Raw genomic sequence first — 15565 nt, 5'->3', positions numbered from 1 at the left:
TTTCCAGCTGTAACCAATGTGGGCGATCATCTGCATTGCCCTCCAGATTCTACGAACTTGAATTGAACATTCAGGGCCACAAGAACCTCGCAGGGTGTGTTACAGAGTTCCTGAAGGTAGGTTAAGGGCAGCGTAACAAAACAATGGAATAGATGGCAATACAAGTGCTTATTAGTGATACCAGACGTGGTTTTTCCGTTTATAGACGGAATTCCGTCTTTTTAAATTGCATAGATAAAAAAAAGAATCCCATTTTTCTGCAATATTCCGACCGTAACCCATGCCAGAATGCATAGTCATTCATTTTCCGATCCGATTTTTGCAAGCGAGGCGGAACCAAGGCTGAAAATGTGATACGCGTCTGTTGATTGGTCGAATGTGGAACAGGCACGCGATGGGCCCATTTGGAAGTGAACACAATGGCGGTGCTCGGGAGGAAAGAGTGAAAAAAATTGATAGAAATGTCAAAAATAAGTTTCGATGGGATTGGATGGAACGAGAAATTGTCGATACCGTTGGAAAGAATGAAGTTACCACTCTGTTAAGCGACTTCATTCACAAAATCAATTGACCTGGTAAAGCATTGTGCACGTGGTGTCAGGATACTATTGACTATGAATCAAGAGGTTTCAACTCATTGAAAGTTCACGTGAAACGACAAAAACACTCAAATCAACCGGAAGCAAGGAAAATGAACTTTGCCATAGCTGGTACATTCGGATGTCAACCCAAGGCCAACAAACCTTCCAGACTTTATCCCTTGTTTACTTCCACTACTCCTGGTATTGAAAGGCAAGATCTACTGAAACAACCAACCCCAGTTGCAGACAGTCAATGACGAGGTGATAGTTCAAAAGCAATTACTTGTAAAAATGTCTGTATTATTTACAGATAACGAAACATGACGTTAATAATCGTTGTCAAATTCATGCGTTTCAATCATTTACAAAAAGAATAAATTAAAACGTTTTTGAATGGATACGATATACACGTTATGAAAGCATGCTTGCCTGCCATGATGCAAATTTGAATTCAATTTAGTTTTACTTGTAGTAGTTTACTTAGTTAAATTTGAATTTGTAATTTTTTTGGGGTAAAGGTATGCACTTAAATAATGAACGATCATATTGTGTACATTTTGAAAACAGAATAGCATTTATTTATATATGTACTAGATATTTTTCATTCATAATACAATTTATAAAACTAGCACGTTAAAATTGGTGATCATCTTTTGATCATCCTTTGATCATGCTTTTACCCCCCAGACCCCTGGCTATTTTTCATTTTTTTTTAATTCAGTCAAATAACATGCCTGTGATACGTCTTCATAATGTCATTGTCATAAATCTTAGTAAACGACATTACAGTTACCGTGTCAAAATGCAATTAAAAGTGCCCAGAGTGAGGTTTTAAAATCATATGCGATTCCATGAAGTCACTGTTTTGTTCCACTTCATTATGTCATTTCAAGGCCCGTATTTCTGCATGGTCACTGTTGCATTCATGCTAACTATTCGGGTTTTGCCTTTAAAATTTTAAAGAACCCCTTCTGAGTTATGGCTGTATAAATGGAAAAAAAATCACAGGGCCAGGGGATTATATGATTAAGATCCGAGATTGCGATGAACTCTCCCTCAGTCTTTGTGATCATTTTATCTCCAGTAGTCGGTGCCGCCCTGGTACGACATTCATGTTGAGTACTGAGAAGAAAAACGAACGAACAAGAACAAAGAACAAGTCACAGTTGTGCAAAGATGCATTGTCTTCCAGCATTGAGAGCAGTTAGTGTGTCAACCCCCAAAATTATGTTAAGCTTATGCAGTGTGCCCTCACCTGTTTGCGGTTCATCGTTAAGGACCAGTGCAATGACATTTGTGGAAAGGGTTCAGTTTAAAGTGAGAAACCATTCGAAAGTCTACATTATATATTACTAATATTAATACTTATTGGAACAGCAGGATGTGAAGGTGTGTCCCAACAACAGCGGAAAGCAGAAAATAGTAGGTTCGCTGATCAAAAATTTAATTACTTAATTGCAAAAAGGACATAAACTGTTTGAATGCCTACTAGTTTTGATTTGCATTGATTGGTACCGCCGACCCGACGGAAGAGCTGGTGGCCAGGATGTGGAGGGTCTGAAAGGATCCTGTCCATTCTGGTCGTAGTTCCAGTGGCTTGTAAGTCTTCAAGGGTTGGTAGGGTGGTGCCAACTGTTTGTTCAGCATTTTTGATTGTCTGTTGCAGTCGGAGTTTGTCCTTTTTTGTAGCAGCCCCAACCCAGACTGACGGAGGTACACAGTACTGATTGGATGACCACTGTGTAGAACTGTCTCTGCAGCTCTTGTTACAGGCTGTGCTTCCTCAGAAGCTGCAAGAAGAAGTGTTTGCTGGGCTTTTTTGAGGATAGAGTTGATGTTCAGCTCTCACTTCAGGTCATGTGAGACTTTAATTCCAAAGAACTTGAAGGTCTCAACGGTTGACACAAGAGAGTTGGAGAGCACGAGGAGCAGCTGTGATGAAGGACGTGTCCTGAAATCCACAATCATTTTTACAGTAGAGTGTCAACGCCAAGTTGTTTTGGCCACACTGAAGCTCCAGTCTCGCCACTTCCTGTCGATACGCAGAGTTGTCGCCGTCTTTGTTGAAGCCGACGACTGTGGTGTCATCTGCGGACTTCAGGAGTTTGTGTCTTGAGGTGCAGTCATTTGTGTCAAGCGAGAAGGGAAGAGGGCACAACTTTGGGGTGCCCCAGTGCTGATAGTGCGCATGGATGAGGTGGTGTCCCCCAGCCTCACCTGCTGTGTCTTGCCAGTCAGGAAGTTGTACATCCACTGGCAGATAGCAGGGGAGACACTGAGCTGGAGAAGCTTGGCGAAGAGGAGTTAAGGGATGATAGTGTTAAACGCAGAGCTGAAGTACACGAACAGGATCCTCGCAAAGGTTCCCTCACAGCATGCCCGACCCCCGGCACTGTTCATCTGCCAGGTGTAGGTAGAAATTCAGATAATGTAGGTCGAAGGCAAAAAAGAGGAGGAAAGTGGCTTAGTCGGCAGAAGAAGAAGAGGCATGGACAGACCCTACAACTGTGTGTAGGGACTTTGAATGTTGGGACTATGACAGGAAACTCTCAGGAGTTAGTTGACATGATGATTAGGAGAAAGCTCAATATATTGTGCATCCAAGAGAGCAAGTGGAAAGGGTATAAGGCTAGAAGTTTAGAAGCAGGGTTTAAATTATTTTACCATGAAGAAGAAAAGAAGAGAAATGGAATAGGAGTTATTTTAAAGGAAGAGTTGGCTAAGAATGTCTTGGAGGTTAAAAGAGTATCAGATCGAGTCGTGAGGCTGAAATTTGAAATTGAGGGTATTGTGTATAATGTGATTAGCGGCTATGCCTCACAGGGAGAATGTGACCTTGAGTTGAAAGAGAAATTCTGGAAGGAACTAGACAAAGTAGTCTAGTCGTAGTATCCCAGAGAGAGAGAGAGAGAGAGAGAGTTGTGATTGGTGCAGGTTTCAATGGACATGTTGGCAAAGGAAACGGGGGCAATGAAGAAGTAATGGGTAAGTACGGCATTCAGCAAAGGAACTTTGAGTCCAGATGGTGGTGGACTTCACAAAAAGGATGGAATTGGCAGTGGTGAACACTTATTTCCAGAAGAGATGGGAACATAGAGTGACCTACAAGAGTGGAGGTAGAAGCACGCATGTGGATTATATTTTGTGCAGACAATGTAATCTGAAGGAGGTTACTGATGAGGTAGTGGTGGGGGAGTGTGTAGATCGACAACAGGCTGGTGGTGTGTACGATGACTCTGGTGGCTAGTAGGAAGATTAAGAAGACAAAGGTAGAGCAGAGAATCAGTTGGAAGTTGAGAAAGGATTGTTGCCTTTTGGAAAGAGGTGAGACAGGCTCTGCATCAGGGATGTCAAAACTCATTTTTCTCACGGGCCATAATGTTTTCCTCAGAGGGCCGTTATGACTGAAACAAAAATATTTAGTCAGCTCAATTTATGAACTAGTTTTTGAATCAGAAATCAAGGATAATGTGTTTTGGTAACACAAAATGCTTGTAATATCTCAACTTTATGATGTACGACAATTTGAAATTTTGGTACAGATTTTTACAAGAATCATGAAAATTGACACTATATTTTGCTTCGTGGGCCACATAACATCATGTGGCGGGCCAGATCTGGCTCCCGGGCCTTGAATTTGACACCCCTGGTCTAGATGGACAGGAAGAGCTCACGGAATACTGGAATACTACTGTCAAGGTACTCAGAGAGGTAGGCAGGAGAGTACTTGGGGTGCCTTCTGGTAGGAAAGAGGAGGAGACCTGGTGGTGGAACCCCAAAATACAGGAAGTCATCCAAGGAACGAGACTAGCGAAGAAGAAGTGGGACATTGATAGCAATGAGGAGATGCGGAAGGAATACATTGAGATGTGACGTAGGGAAAAGGTAGGGGTGGCAAAGGCTAACCAAGAGGCAAATGACGATATGCACACCAGGTTGGATACGAAAGGAGGAGAAAAGGATCTCTACAGGTTGGTCAGACAGAGGGCCAGAGATGGGAAGGATGTGCAGCAAGTAAAGGTGATTAAGGATAGCAATGGAAATATGTTGACTGGTGCCAGTAGTGTGCTAAGTAGAAAGAGTACTTTGAGAAGTTAATGAAGAAAATAGGAGAGAAGGTAGAGTAGAGGAGGCAAGCATGAATGACCAGGAAGTGGCAATGATTAGAAAGGGGGAAGTTAGAAGGGCACTAAGAGAATGAAAAATGGGAAGACAGTTGGTCCTGATGAGATATCAGTGGAGGTATGGAAGCAAGAAGAGGTGGCTGTGGAGTTTTTGACCAACTTATTTAATAGAATACTAGTGGGAGAGAAGATGCCAGAAGAATGGAGGAAAGGTGAGCTAGTAAGTAATAAGTAAGAGATCAGACTTTGATGGTTTAGACATGTTCAGAGGCAAGAGGGTGAGTATATTGGTAGAAGGGTGCGGAGGATGGAGCTGCCAGGCAAGAGCGAGAGGGAGATAAAAGAAAAGATGGATGGATGTTGTGAGGGAGGACATGAAGACAGTGGGTGTTAGAGAGGAAGATGCACCAGATAGGCTTGGACATGACACGCTGTGGGGACCCCTAACAGGGTAAGCCGACAGGAAAAGAAGAAGTAGTAATGTGAACAGGGTACAGGGTAACACCATATATGTAAAATGATAATGTTTGCAATCTAAGGTGTCTTTGTTATTCCTGAAGGGGCAGTTTATTGTGAGTCTTGTATACTTCCCAAAAGCCTTTAATAACAAGCACTTCTCCACAAGGTGCTTGAACCAATAAAATAAAATCAAGTATGGTTAGAGCACTGGTTACGGGACAAGCCGAAAGAAACTACGTAAGGTACAGTTATTGCTAAAAGAACATGAAAATGAATCCATAAAGTGCATTTTTAAAGTCTCAAAATACTCAGGACTTCAAGCTACTTGGTTATTGTATTTTATTACATTCATTACATTGTTGAGTGATCATTTTCATGATCATGCCTCGCTACAAAACGGTTCACTTTATGCAGCTTTGCTATTACATTATTATTTTTTGTAAGCAATTTTTTACAGTGTAGCAAGCTGTTTTTTTTTTTTTTTTTTTTTTTACAGCATATAAATGTGCATTATGTTCCGTGTCCTGATTCACTAAGGGAAACCCCACATCATGTTTTGCATCCTGATTGGTTGAAGGACTGTAGACCATTGTCAGTTGCCCTAAGTACCGGCCTACCAGCTGCCACTGGTGCATTTCCGCACACCCCACGCAACACATTGTTGCAGCAGGGGTCCTGGTACTTAGGGCGGGTAATCTCGGCAAAAGAAAGAAGGTGGGTACAGTTGCCCTGTCATTAAAAAAAAAAAAAAGAAAGAATGTGTGAAAGCATACATGAAACCCATCATGGTCTCTAACCCAAGCAGACCTGGTGAAGGGCAGGGACCCATCATCTGATTGTCCTTGTGCATATGTGCCCACGAGCATGCACGCTTTTGAAATACTGGTGCTCATGTGCACAAAGATGAGATTTTCCGTATCACTAAACCGATTCTTCGGCATAAAACATTACACACTTCATTCAGCAGGTCAGTGTTACACTAACAAAGTGAAAGTTGTTCTCCTGCAATGTATAAAGCACTGATTATAATTCACTCAAACTCAGAGAAGATACTTCTCCCTCACTTATCTTCAAACATACAGCCTTGTGTTTGTTGATATTTTTCACACTTAGTTGTACGCACGCTCTTCTGCAAGTCTTAATCCATCGTAGAAACTTTCTCAACTGTGTTTTAGGCTTTGGAAAATGAATCAACCGGGACCCTTGTAACCTAGGCAGGATATCTTTCATCAGAATTGCACGTTCCCCAAGCGCATCTAAGGACCATTTTCTTCGTAACATTCACTTTTCCAAGCGCACACGACCAATAACCAGCATCGCTTGTGGGACATGACGACAAAAGGGGCGGGTCAAGCCGGGGGTTAAGACAATGCGGCTATCTGATTGACTATTATTGTACGAGTGATTGACCAGTCGGTAAGGTCCATTCAATTTGTTAAGGCTAAAAAAAATCAAAACCTTTCAGACCCTCTGTCAAAAATTGCCCCCTGAACCTAATAACTGTTTGTGTCACCCACTGGCAGCAATAACTGAAATCAAGCGTTTGCGATAATTGGTGAGGAGTCTTAAACATCACGCTGGAGGTATTTTGTCTGTTTTCTTTGCAATATTGTTTAAACTCGGCCATATTGGAAAGTTTTCTCGCATGAAATGTCGTCTAAAATCACACCACAGCACACTATGCCCACCACGCTTTACTATTAGCACAATTTTCTTTTTATCAAATGTTGTGCCATTTTTACACCAGATGTAACGGGCCGCACACCTCCTAAAATGTTAAATTTTTGACTCGTCAGTCCACAGAATGTTTCTCCAAAAGTCTTGAGGAGCATCAAGATGTTTTTTGGCAAATCTGAGATGAGGCTTTATATTCTTCACTGACAGCGGGGGTTTTCGCCTGGGAACTCTCCCATAAAAACCATTTTTGATCAGTGTCTTTCTTACTATAGAGTCATGAATACTGACCTTAACTTACGCCAGTGAGGCCTGCAGGTCTTTAGATCTTGTTCGAGGTTGTTTTTTTTACCTGCATCAGTCGTTGTCGCACTCTAAGAGGAATTTTATTTGGTTGTCCGCTCCTGGGAAGGTTTGCCACTGTTACCAGTTTTCTCCATTTGTGGGTAAGGGCTCTGAGAGTGATTCACTGGCGCCCCAAAGCCTTGGAAATGGCTTTGTAACCTTTTCCACACTGTTAGATAGACCCATGGTGGACCGGAGGAGCTCCCGGAAGACTGGACTACAACAGCCAAGGTGATCAGAGACACGCAGGAGAGTACTTGGTGTGTCTTCTGGTAGAAAAGGGGAAATGGAGACCTGATGGTGGAACCCCAAATTATAGGAAGTCATACAAGGAAAGAGGTTAGCAAAGAAGAAGTGGGACACCGAGAGAACTGAAGAGAGGCAAAAGGAATACATTGAGATGCAACATAGGGCAAAGGTAGAGGTGGCAAAGGCTGAAAAAGAGGCATATGATGACAATGACACCAGGATGGACACCAAAGAAGGAGAAAAGTATCTCTACTGGTTGGCCAGACAGAGGGATAGTGATGGGTAGGATGTGCAGCAGGTAAGGGTGATTAAGGATGGAAATGTATTGACTGGTGCCAGTAGTGTGCTAAATAGATCGAAAGAATACTTTGACAAAGTTGATGAATGAAGAAAATGAGAGAGAATGAAGAGGAGAAGAGGCAAGTGTGAAGGACCAGGGAGTGGCAATGATTAGTAAGGGGGAAGTTAGAAAGGCACTAAAGACGATGAAAAATGGAAATGCAGTTGGTCCTGATGACATACCGGTGGAGGTATGGAAGCAATTTGGAGAGGTGGCTGTGGAGTTTTTGACCAACTTATTCAACAGAATACTAGCGGGTGACAAGATGCCTGGAAAATGGAGAAGTGTTAGTTCCCATTTTTAAGAACAAAGGTGATTTGCAGAGCTCTGGGAACTAAAGAGGAATAAAGTTGATGAGAGACAGAATAAAGTTATGGGAAAGAGTAGTGGAGGCAAGAGTCAGGACAGAAGTTAAGTATCTTGAGCAACAGTTTGGTTTCATGCCTAGAAAGAGTACCACAGATGCATTATTTGCCTTGAGGATGCTAGTGGAAAAGTGCAGAGAAGGTCAGAAGGAGCTACATTGTGTCCTTGTTGATCTAAAGAAAGCCTATGACAAAGTACCAAGAGAGAAATTGTGGTACTGCATGTGTAAGTCTGGTGTGCTGGAGAAATACGTTAAAATATGTATAAGGGCAGCAGAACAGCGGTGAGATGTGCCGTAGGTGTAACCGAAGAATTTAAGGTTGAGGTAGGACTGCATCTGGGATCAGCTCTGATCCCCTTCCTGTTTGCTATGGTAATGGACAGGCTGACTGATGAGGTTAGACTGGAATCCCCGTGGACCATGATGTCCGCAGATGACATTGTGATTGGCAGTGAAAGCACGGAGCAGGTGGAGCAACAATTAGAAACATGGAGGCACGCACTGGAAACAAGAGGAATGAAGATTAGGCAAAGTAAAACAGAATATACGTGCGTGAATGACATGGTGGAGGGGAAGAGTGAGGCTCTAGGGAGAAGAGTTAGTGAGGGTGGATGACTTCAACAATCCAGAGCAATGGTGACTGTGGTAAGGAAGTGAAGAAAAAGTTCCAAGCAGTTTGCAATAGCTGGCGGAAGGTGTCTGGTTTTTTTATGCGACAGAAGAGTCTCTGCTTGGATGAAGGGCAAAGTTTATAAATACTGGTGAGGCCAACCATGACGTATGGGTTAAAGATGGTGGCACTGAAGAGACAACAGGGACCAGAGCTGGAGGTGGCAGAAATGAAGATGTTGAGGTTCTCGCTAGGAGTGAACAAGTTGGATAGGATTAGAAATGAGCTAATGGATGTTTTGGAGACAAGGTTCGAGAGAACAGACTTCGATGTTTTGGACATGTCCAGAGGCAAGAGAGTGAATATATTGGTAGAAAGGTACTGAGGATGGAGCTGCCATTCAAAAGAGTGAGAGGAAGACCAAATAGAAGGTTGATGGATGTTGTGAGGGAAGAAATGAGGGCAGTGGGTGTTTGAGAGGAAGATGCAGGCGATAGGCTTAGATGGAAAGAGATGACATGCGGCGACCCCTAACCCCTACCCCCTATTGCTGTTATTTTTAAATCATTATTTCAATGTAAAGAAATTATACTGGGTGATTTTAGCTCTTTTGAATATCTGTTTTTTAAATAAGGGTGACCCAGACGTTATCATTTTAATCATTTAAGACCTCCAAGATACAATAAAAAAATTATGGAGGATTTTTCAGAACTGCTGTCAGTTATTTGTACTGACTACAACTATTTTTTCATAACAGCAGACTATAACATTCATGTTGGCAATAACAGAAAAAACATCCAAAGAAATTTCTGCAATACTAGACACATTTGACCTCTCTCAACATATTAAGAGTCCAACTCACACTCAAGGTCACATCTTGGGACCTGGTCATCTCTCACGATGTTGAAATTCTATCAATTGACTTTAAGGATATGGCTATTTCTGATCATTTTTGTCTGTTTTTTAATTTCAAATTCTTCCAAAAGTTCATAAACCTCTATCTCTATTAGGAAAAGGTATACAAATGCGAGTACTGCCACTAAGTTTGAGACTGTGGCTGTGCCACAGACTGTGAATGCTGAGACAGTTGATGAACTTTTGGACAATTTCACCTCGAAAATCACAAATGTCATGAATGCTGTCGCTCCTGTTAAAACTAAGACCATCCTGAGGCGACTGAGAACACCGTGGAGGACCACAAAGAGGGTCAAGAGATCTAAATCGGAGTGTAGGAAAGCGGAACGCAAGTGGAGAAAAACTCAACTCCAAATTGACTATGACTATGACCTGTTAGAGCTCACAGCAACACTTTTCTGAAATCATCTGTAAGAACCTCAACAATACTCATGCTCTATTTGCTGTCGTTGACAAGCTTTCAACACCACCCCAAATCAGATAGATCCAGAACTCGTAACAGCTGACAAATGCAATGAGTTTGCCTGTTATTTTAGTGAAAAAATACAATCCATCAGGTCAAATGTCAGTACAAATCAGCAAAAAGATGGAATGATCTCACATCTGAAGCCACCCAAAGAAAACTCCATTAACTTGTCAGATTTTGATACAGTTGATCAAAAAACTGGAGAGAAAACTGTTCAGCAGTTGAAACCATCAAAAAGCTGTCTAGACTCAATACCATCTGACTTTTTCAAAACTATTGTGAAGTCAGTCCTACCTGATTTGCAGCAAATCATCAATTGCTCACTTCAGTCTGGCGAGTTTCCCAAAGGTCTTCAAGTCGCTGCTGTTAAGCCTCTTCTAAAAAACAACACTGGACGATTCCATGTTAGCAAGCGATATACCCATCTCAAATCTCCCGTTCATAGCCAGGATTCTTGAGAAAGTAATTTTTAATCAACTCAGCAATTTCGTCAATTTAAATGGGCTTTTAACAAATTTCAATAAAGTTTCCGAACTCATCACAGTACAGAATCTGCTCTTATCAAAGTGCTAAATAATATAAGGTTCAATGACTCAGGAAAGGTGTCAAATTTTTTCTTGTTGGAGCTCAGCGCGGCTTCTGATACTGTAGATCAGCGATTTCCAACCTTTATAGAGCCAAGGCACATATTTTACAATTGAAAAATCCCACGGCACACCAACAAAAGTAAATGTCACCAAAAATGGATTGATTAATTACTCTGTGTGCTTCCTGCCATCTAATACAAGAGGATGTTTTTGTTCTCTATGTCATTGTGCCTCACTGGCATAAATAGATGAATAAAGATACATTATTTCTTGGATTAAATGTTTTTTTTGCAATTACATAAAATTGGATAACTTCCCACTGCACACCTGAAGAGCACTCACGGCACACTCATCTACCCCGGCACACTGTTGGGGAATCACTGCAGTAGATCACAATTTACTACTAAACACTTTGGACACTTGGGTAGAACTAAATGGAATCACAACAAAATGAGACAATTGTTTTTGGAAATAAAGAAAACAGAATTGCTGTTATTAAACACCTGTCTGAAACCTTGGTATTCCGATTGATTCCAACCTGATTTTCAATAGTCATATCAAATAAATCACAAAAACTGCCATCTACCATCTGAAGAACATATCTAGAGTGAAGTCTTGTATGTGTCAAGCAGACCAGGAAAAGCTCATCCATGCTTTTATCTCAAGTAGCCTTGACTACTGTAATGGTCTTCTGACTGGACTCTCAAAAAAAAGAGTATTAAACAGCTGAAGCTCATTCAGAATGCTGACCAAAACAAAGCAGTCACAGCATATAACTCCAATCCTAAAGTCCTTGCACTGGCTTCCAGTCAGCTTTATAATAGATTTTAAAGTTCTGCTACTGGTCTATAAATCACAAAGTGATTTAGGTCCTGAATACATGAAAGAAATGCTTACGGAATACAAACCCAGTAGAGCTCTGAGATCAACTGACTCAGGTTAAATAGTGGAGCGCAGAGTCCAAAGCAAACATAGTGAAGCAGCATTTAACTATTATGCTGCACAGAAATGGAATAAGTTGCCAACAGAGGTGAGGTCAGCCCCAAGTGTGAATGTTTTTAAATCAAGGTTGAAATTTCTCTAAAATACTTTTTAGAATATATCCACTTTTTGATCACATTACTTGTACTGTATAAGGTTTTAATTCTTTTTTTTTTTAAATATTTTTTTAGTCATTTTTATTGTTTTCATACAGTTTTAAATGTTTTATCTCTTTGTTTTCAAATGCCTTTTATCATATAAAGCACATTGATTTCCCTCATGTATGAAATGTGCAATACAAATAAATTTGCTTTGCTTTGCTAACAGGACAAGCTGAAAGAACTCTGACATAGTGAAAGAGAATATATATGTTGTAGTCCGATTACGCGCATCACGTTGCGTCTTGTCTGAGCCTTCTTTTGTCTCCCGCCGATGTTTTTTTTTCTGAATAACTTTATTGGCCGTCAAGTATTTCGTGCTACGTTAAAAGACAAAAAACATAAATACTGCAATATAAAAATAAACTAGCTTTTAGATTCATATATATACTGTGCATGACAGCGACGCAAAGTAAATCTTTTTCTGAGCCGATCAATGGTGTCCTTGATCGAATCAGCTCGTTCAGGACAATCACACCGATCGTCTGAGCCGCAAAAAATGCCAGTTATTGTCCAATTTCTATCAGACCGATAAAGTAGATGTAAAGTTTAGTTATTTTACATATACTGTATGTTAGTGTAAACTAACTATGCATGTTTCCACTTTTCAGGATGAGAAACTGGATGGAGATAACCGTTACTTCTGTGAAAGCTGTCATAGTAAACAGAACGCTACCCGGAGGATCAGACTGCACAGTCTCCCTCCCACCCTCAATCTGCAACTCATGCGCTTCATCTTTGACAGGTGTGTGCCACCTTAGCTCTTAAAATAAATTGTTGATACTACTAAAATTAGAAGGGATAAAAACAAAAATTCTATACGCACCATCGGACAAATCAATTATGCATTGTTACCTTCTTAGTGACAGCTTCTATCATGTAATCCATAGACAAACAGGCCACAAGAAAAAACTCAACACATACATCAGTTTCCCTGAGCAACTGGACATGGCGCCTTTTTTAGAAGTTACAAAAGGTAATTTTTAAAGTCTTCTAGACACATTTTTGGCATGACCTTCTGTGACAATGATGTGCATCTGTCATACAGTGGACATGGAAAATATTCAAACCCCTTTCACTTTTTCATTCTGTTACACAGTATTGCAAACATTTTCAAAAATCATTTGTTCAATTTTAAACCTCAATGAACACATCGTACCCCATACTGACATAAAAAACGGAATTGTAGAAATTTCTGCTGATTAGAAGAAAAACAGAAATATCACACAGCCATAAGTATCCAGACCCTTTGTGGTGACACTCATTTAACTCTGGTCCTGTCTATTTCTTCTGCTCATCCTTGAGATAGTTCTACTCCTTCATATGAGTCCAGCTGTGTTGGATTTTATGTATTGGACTTGATTAGGAAAGTTAAACACCTGTCTATATAAGCTGTTACAGGTCACAATGCATGTCAAAGCAAATGAAAGGCATGAGGTCAAAGGAACTGACTGAAGAACACAAAGAGAATTGTGGGAAGGCCCAGATCTGGCCAAGGTTACAAAAAAAAAAACAGGTGCTGCACTTAAGGTTCCAAAAAGCACAGTGGAACCTTAAATAAACCTGAAATAGAGGACAATTGGGAAGACCAGAACCCTTCCTCGAGCTGGCCTGGGAGAAAGAAACCTTGGTAAATAAAAAATGTAAAGAAAAACCCGAGGATCACATTGAGTGAGAGGGATGCGAAAAAGTTCTTGAAAGTCTACCATCACTTCACCTCTCCACTTTTCAGGGCTTGATGGCATAGTGGACCGACAGAAGCTTCTCCTCAGTGCAGGGCACATGAAAACCCACATGGAGTTTGCGAAAAAACACACCTAAAGAATTCCAATATTGTGGGAAATCACATCTCTGATACAGTGCCCTCCAAAATTATTGGCACCCCTGGTTAAGATGTGTTTTTTTAGCTTCTAATATTTTTTTTCCTTTATGGAAAAAAAGACAAAAATCCAACCTTCAATACAAGTGCATTCATATTCAGTGGGGAAAAAAATCCCACAAAGAAATAATTATTTTTCATTAAATCACCTGTTCCACAATTATTGGCACCCTTAACAATTCCCATGAAATAAATATAATTGAAGCATTTCTGTCATTTCTACAGAAGTTTACAAAGTTTACCAAAGTATGTAGGAACGTTTAATTAGTAAATCATCACTTCCTGTTCGGTTCACAAACGGCTATACAGATACACATACAGATTCTGCACACAAGTGTGATGTGTAACACGAAAATAGGAAACTGTCAATGACGAATTCGTCTTTGGGTTGTAATATATTATATTATGTGGCTTCTTGGTCTTCCTCTGACTCCGGAAAGATCTCGCGCTAATATCAATGGTTTCTCCATCAATATGCATGTAAATACCATTGAAATACCCCTCGGTGAAATACTTGAAGCCCTGCTATCTGCTTTTCAACGATATTTCACTATTCGCTAAGAATTCGAGTGAGAAATCAGCTGGTAAATCGGACAATTTCGCTCTAGTCTTCCTGCGCCGCCATTTTTGCTAATTGTCTGAGTTTAGCACACGTGGGGTGACGTCACTTCAGGAGGCGTGGTTAAGTGCCCTGTACGGAGGGGTCGATTCTAAGCAGTATGTGTGGAGAAACCCAGGCATATTCATCACCTGTCCAATTCAGTGCCATCAGTAAAGCATGGTGGCAGCATCATGTTAGGGGGTGTTTTTCAGCTGCAGGGACAGGACGACATCCTCGAGGGGGCGAATCACAATGCTGGGTCCAACAAGGAGAAAAGTGCCCTGTCCAGAGCCCCGGAGGACATACTAGTAGGTTCTACAGTGCCTGTGGCATTTGCTGCGCAAAGTGGTTGATTCCTCCCGCTGGATCCCAAAAAGGATAAAAATGCTCCCAAATTGGAGCCCAATCCTCTCGCTGGATCCCTAAATGGATGAAAGTACCCGTGGAGGTACCACTTTTTGGCCACCGCAGAGGAAGCTTTTGCTGAGGCACAACGCTTAGGTGGTATTATAACTACGTCATCAAAAATTTTTTTTTGCTTGTGTTGAACACGAACACAACACTAAGATACAATACATATGCGAAATGGTCAACAGCGTGGACGAGACCACGGGCAAAACAAGGAAATGGGTGGGACAAGGGAAGTTGCTGCGCGAGGCTTCGATGATGTGCACCCAAACACCTCACAGGATAAAGCCACTTGTGCACTCATTGGTTAATGTCACGCTGGGAACCAATAACACACCTTGTATCGTGTCTTTCCGATACATGCCAATCTGGCTGTATTTTTCTTTTTTTTTTTTTTAATAAAGACACGCGAAGCACTGAAGCGGCAAGGGGACCCTGTATGTATGTGTATGCATGTATGTGTGTGCACACATTCACACTGCGCCTTAAAGTTTTCGGCCCCCTTGAAATTTTTTGTCAAGAATCAACAAGTGGGACACAATTGTGAAGTGGAACGAAATTTATTGGATATTTAAAACTTTTATAACAAATAAAAACCTGAAAAGTGGGGCGTGCAATATTATTAATATAGTTCGATTTTGGTTTCATCTGACCAGAGCACCTTCTTCCACATGTTTTGGTGTCTTTCCCAGGTGGCTTGTGGCAAACTTTTAAATTAGACTTTTTATGGATATCTTTGAGAAATTGCTTTCTTTCTGCCACTCTTCCATAAACGCCAGATTTGTGCAGTGTACGACTGATTGTTATCCTATGGACAGACT

At 41.0% G+C, this 15565-nt stretch overlaps 1 protein-coding gene across 8 annotated transcripts in view; it reads left to right on the top strand.

Annotated features, from left to right (window-relative positions):
* usp48 (ubiquitin specific peptidase 48) overlaps positions 1 to 15565 on the top strand; it is a 105722-nt gene that overhangs the window by 18142 nt on the left and 72015 nt on the right. For all 8 annotated transcript variants that reach the window (XR_009796822.1, XM_061832513.1, XM_061832512.1 and 5 more), the window contains exons 6-8: positions 8 to 116; positions 12468 to 12601; positions 12747 to 12832. Coding sequence is in view for 7 of the 8 variants with exons in the window: in XM_061832513.1 (XP_061688497.1) it covers positions 8 to 116; positions 12468 to 12601; positions 12747 to 12832 (329 nt within the window). In the remaining variant the exon portion in view is untranslated. The remainder of the gene's footprint in view (positions 1 to 7; positions 117 to 12467; positions 12602 to 12746; positions 12833 to 15565) is intronic.

This window comes from Syngnathoides biaculeatus, chromosome 10, assembly GCF_019802595.1.
Source record: "Syngnathoides biaculeatus isolate LvHL_M chromosome 10, ASM1980259v1, whole genome shotgun sequence".
Lineage (NCBI taxonomy): Eukaryota > Metazoa > Chordata > Actinopteri > Syngnathiformes > Syngnathidae > Syngnathoides > Syngnathoides biaculeatus.
Note: the sequence above shows the minus strand (reverse complement) of the source record. Positions and strands in the feature narration are given on the sequence as shown.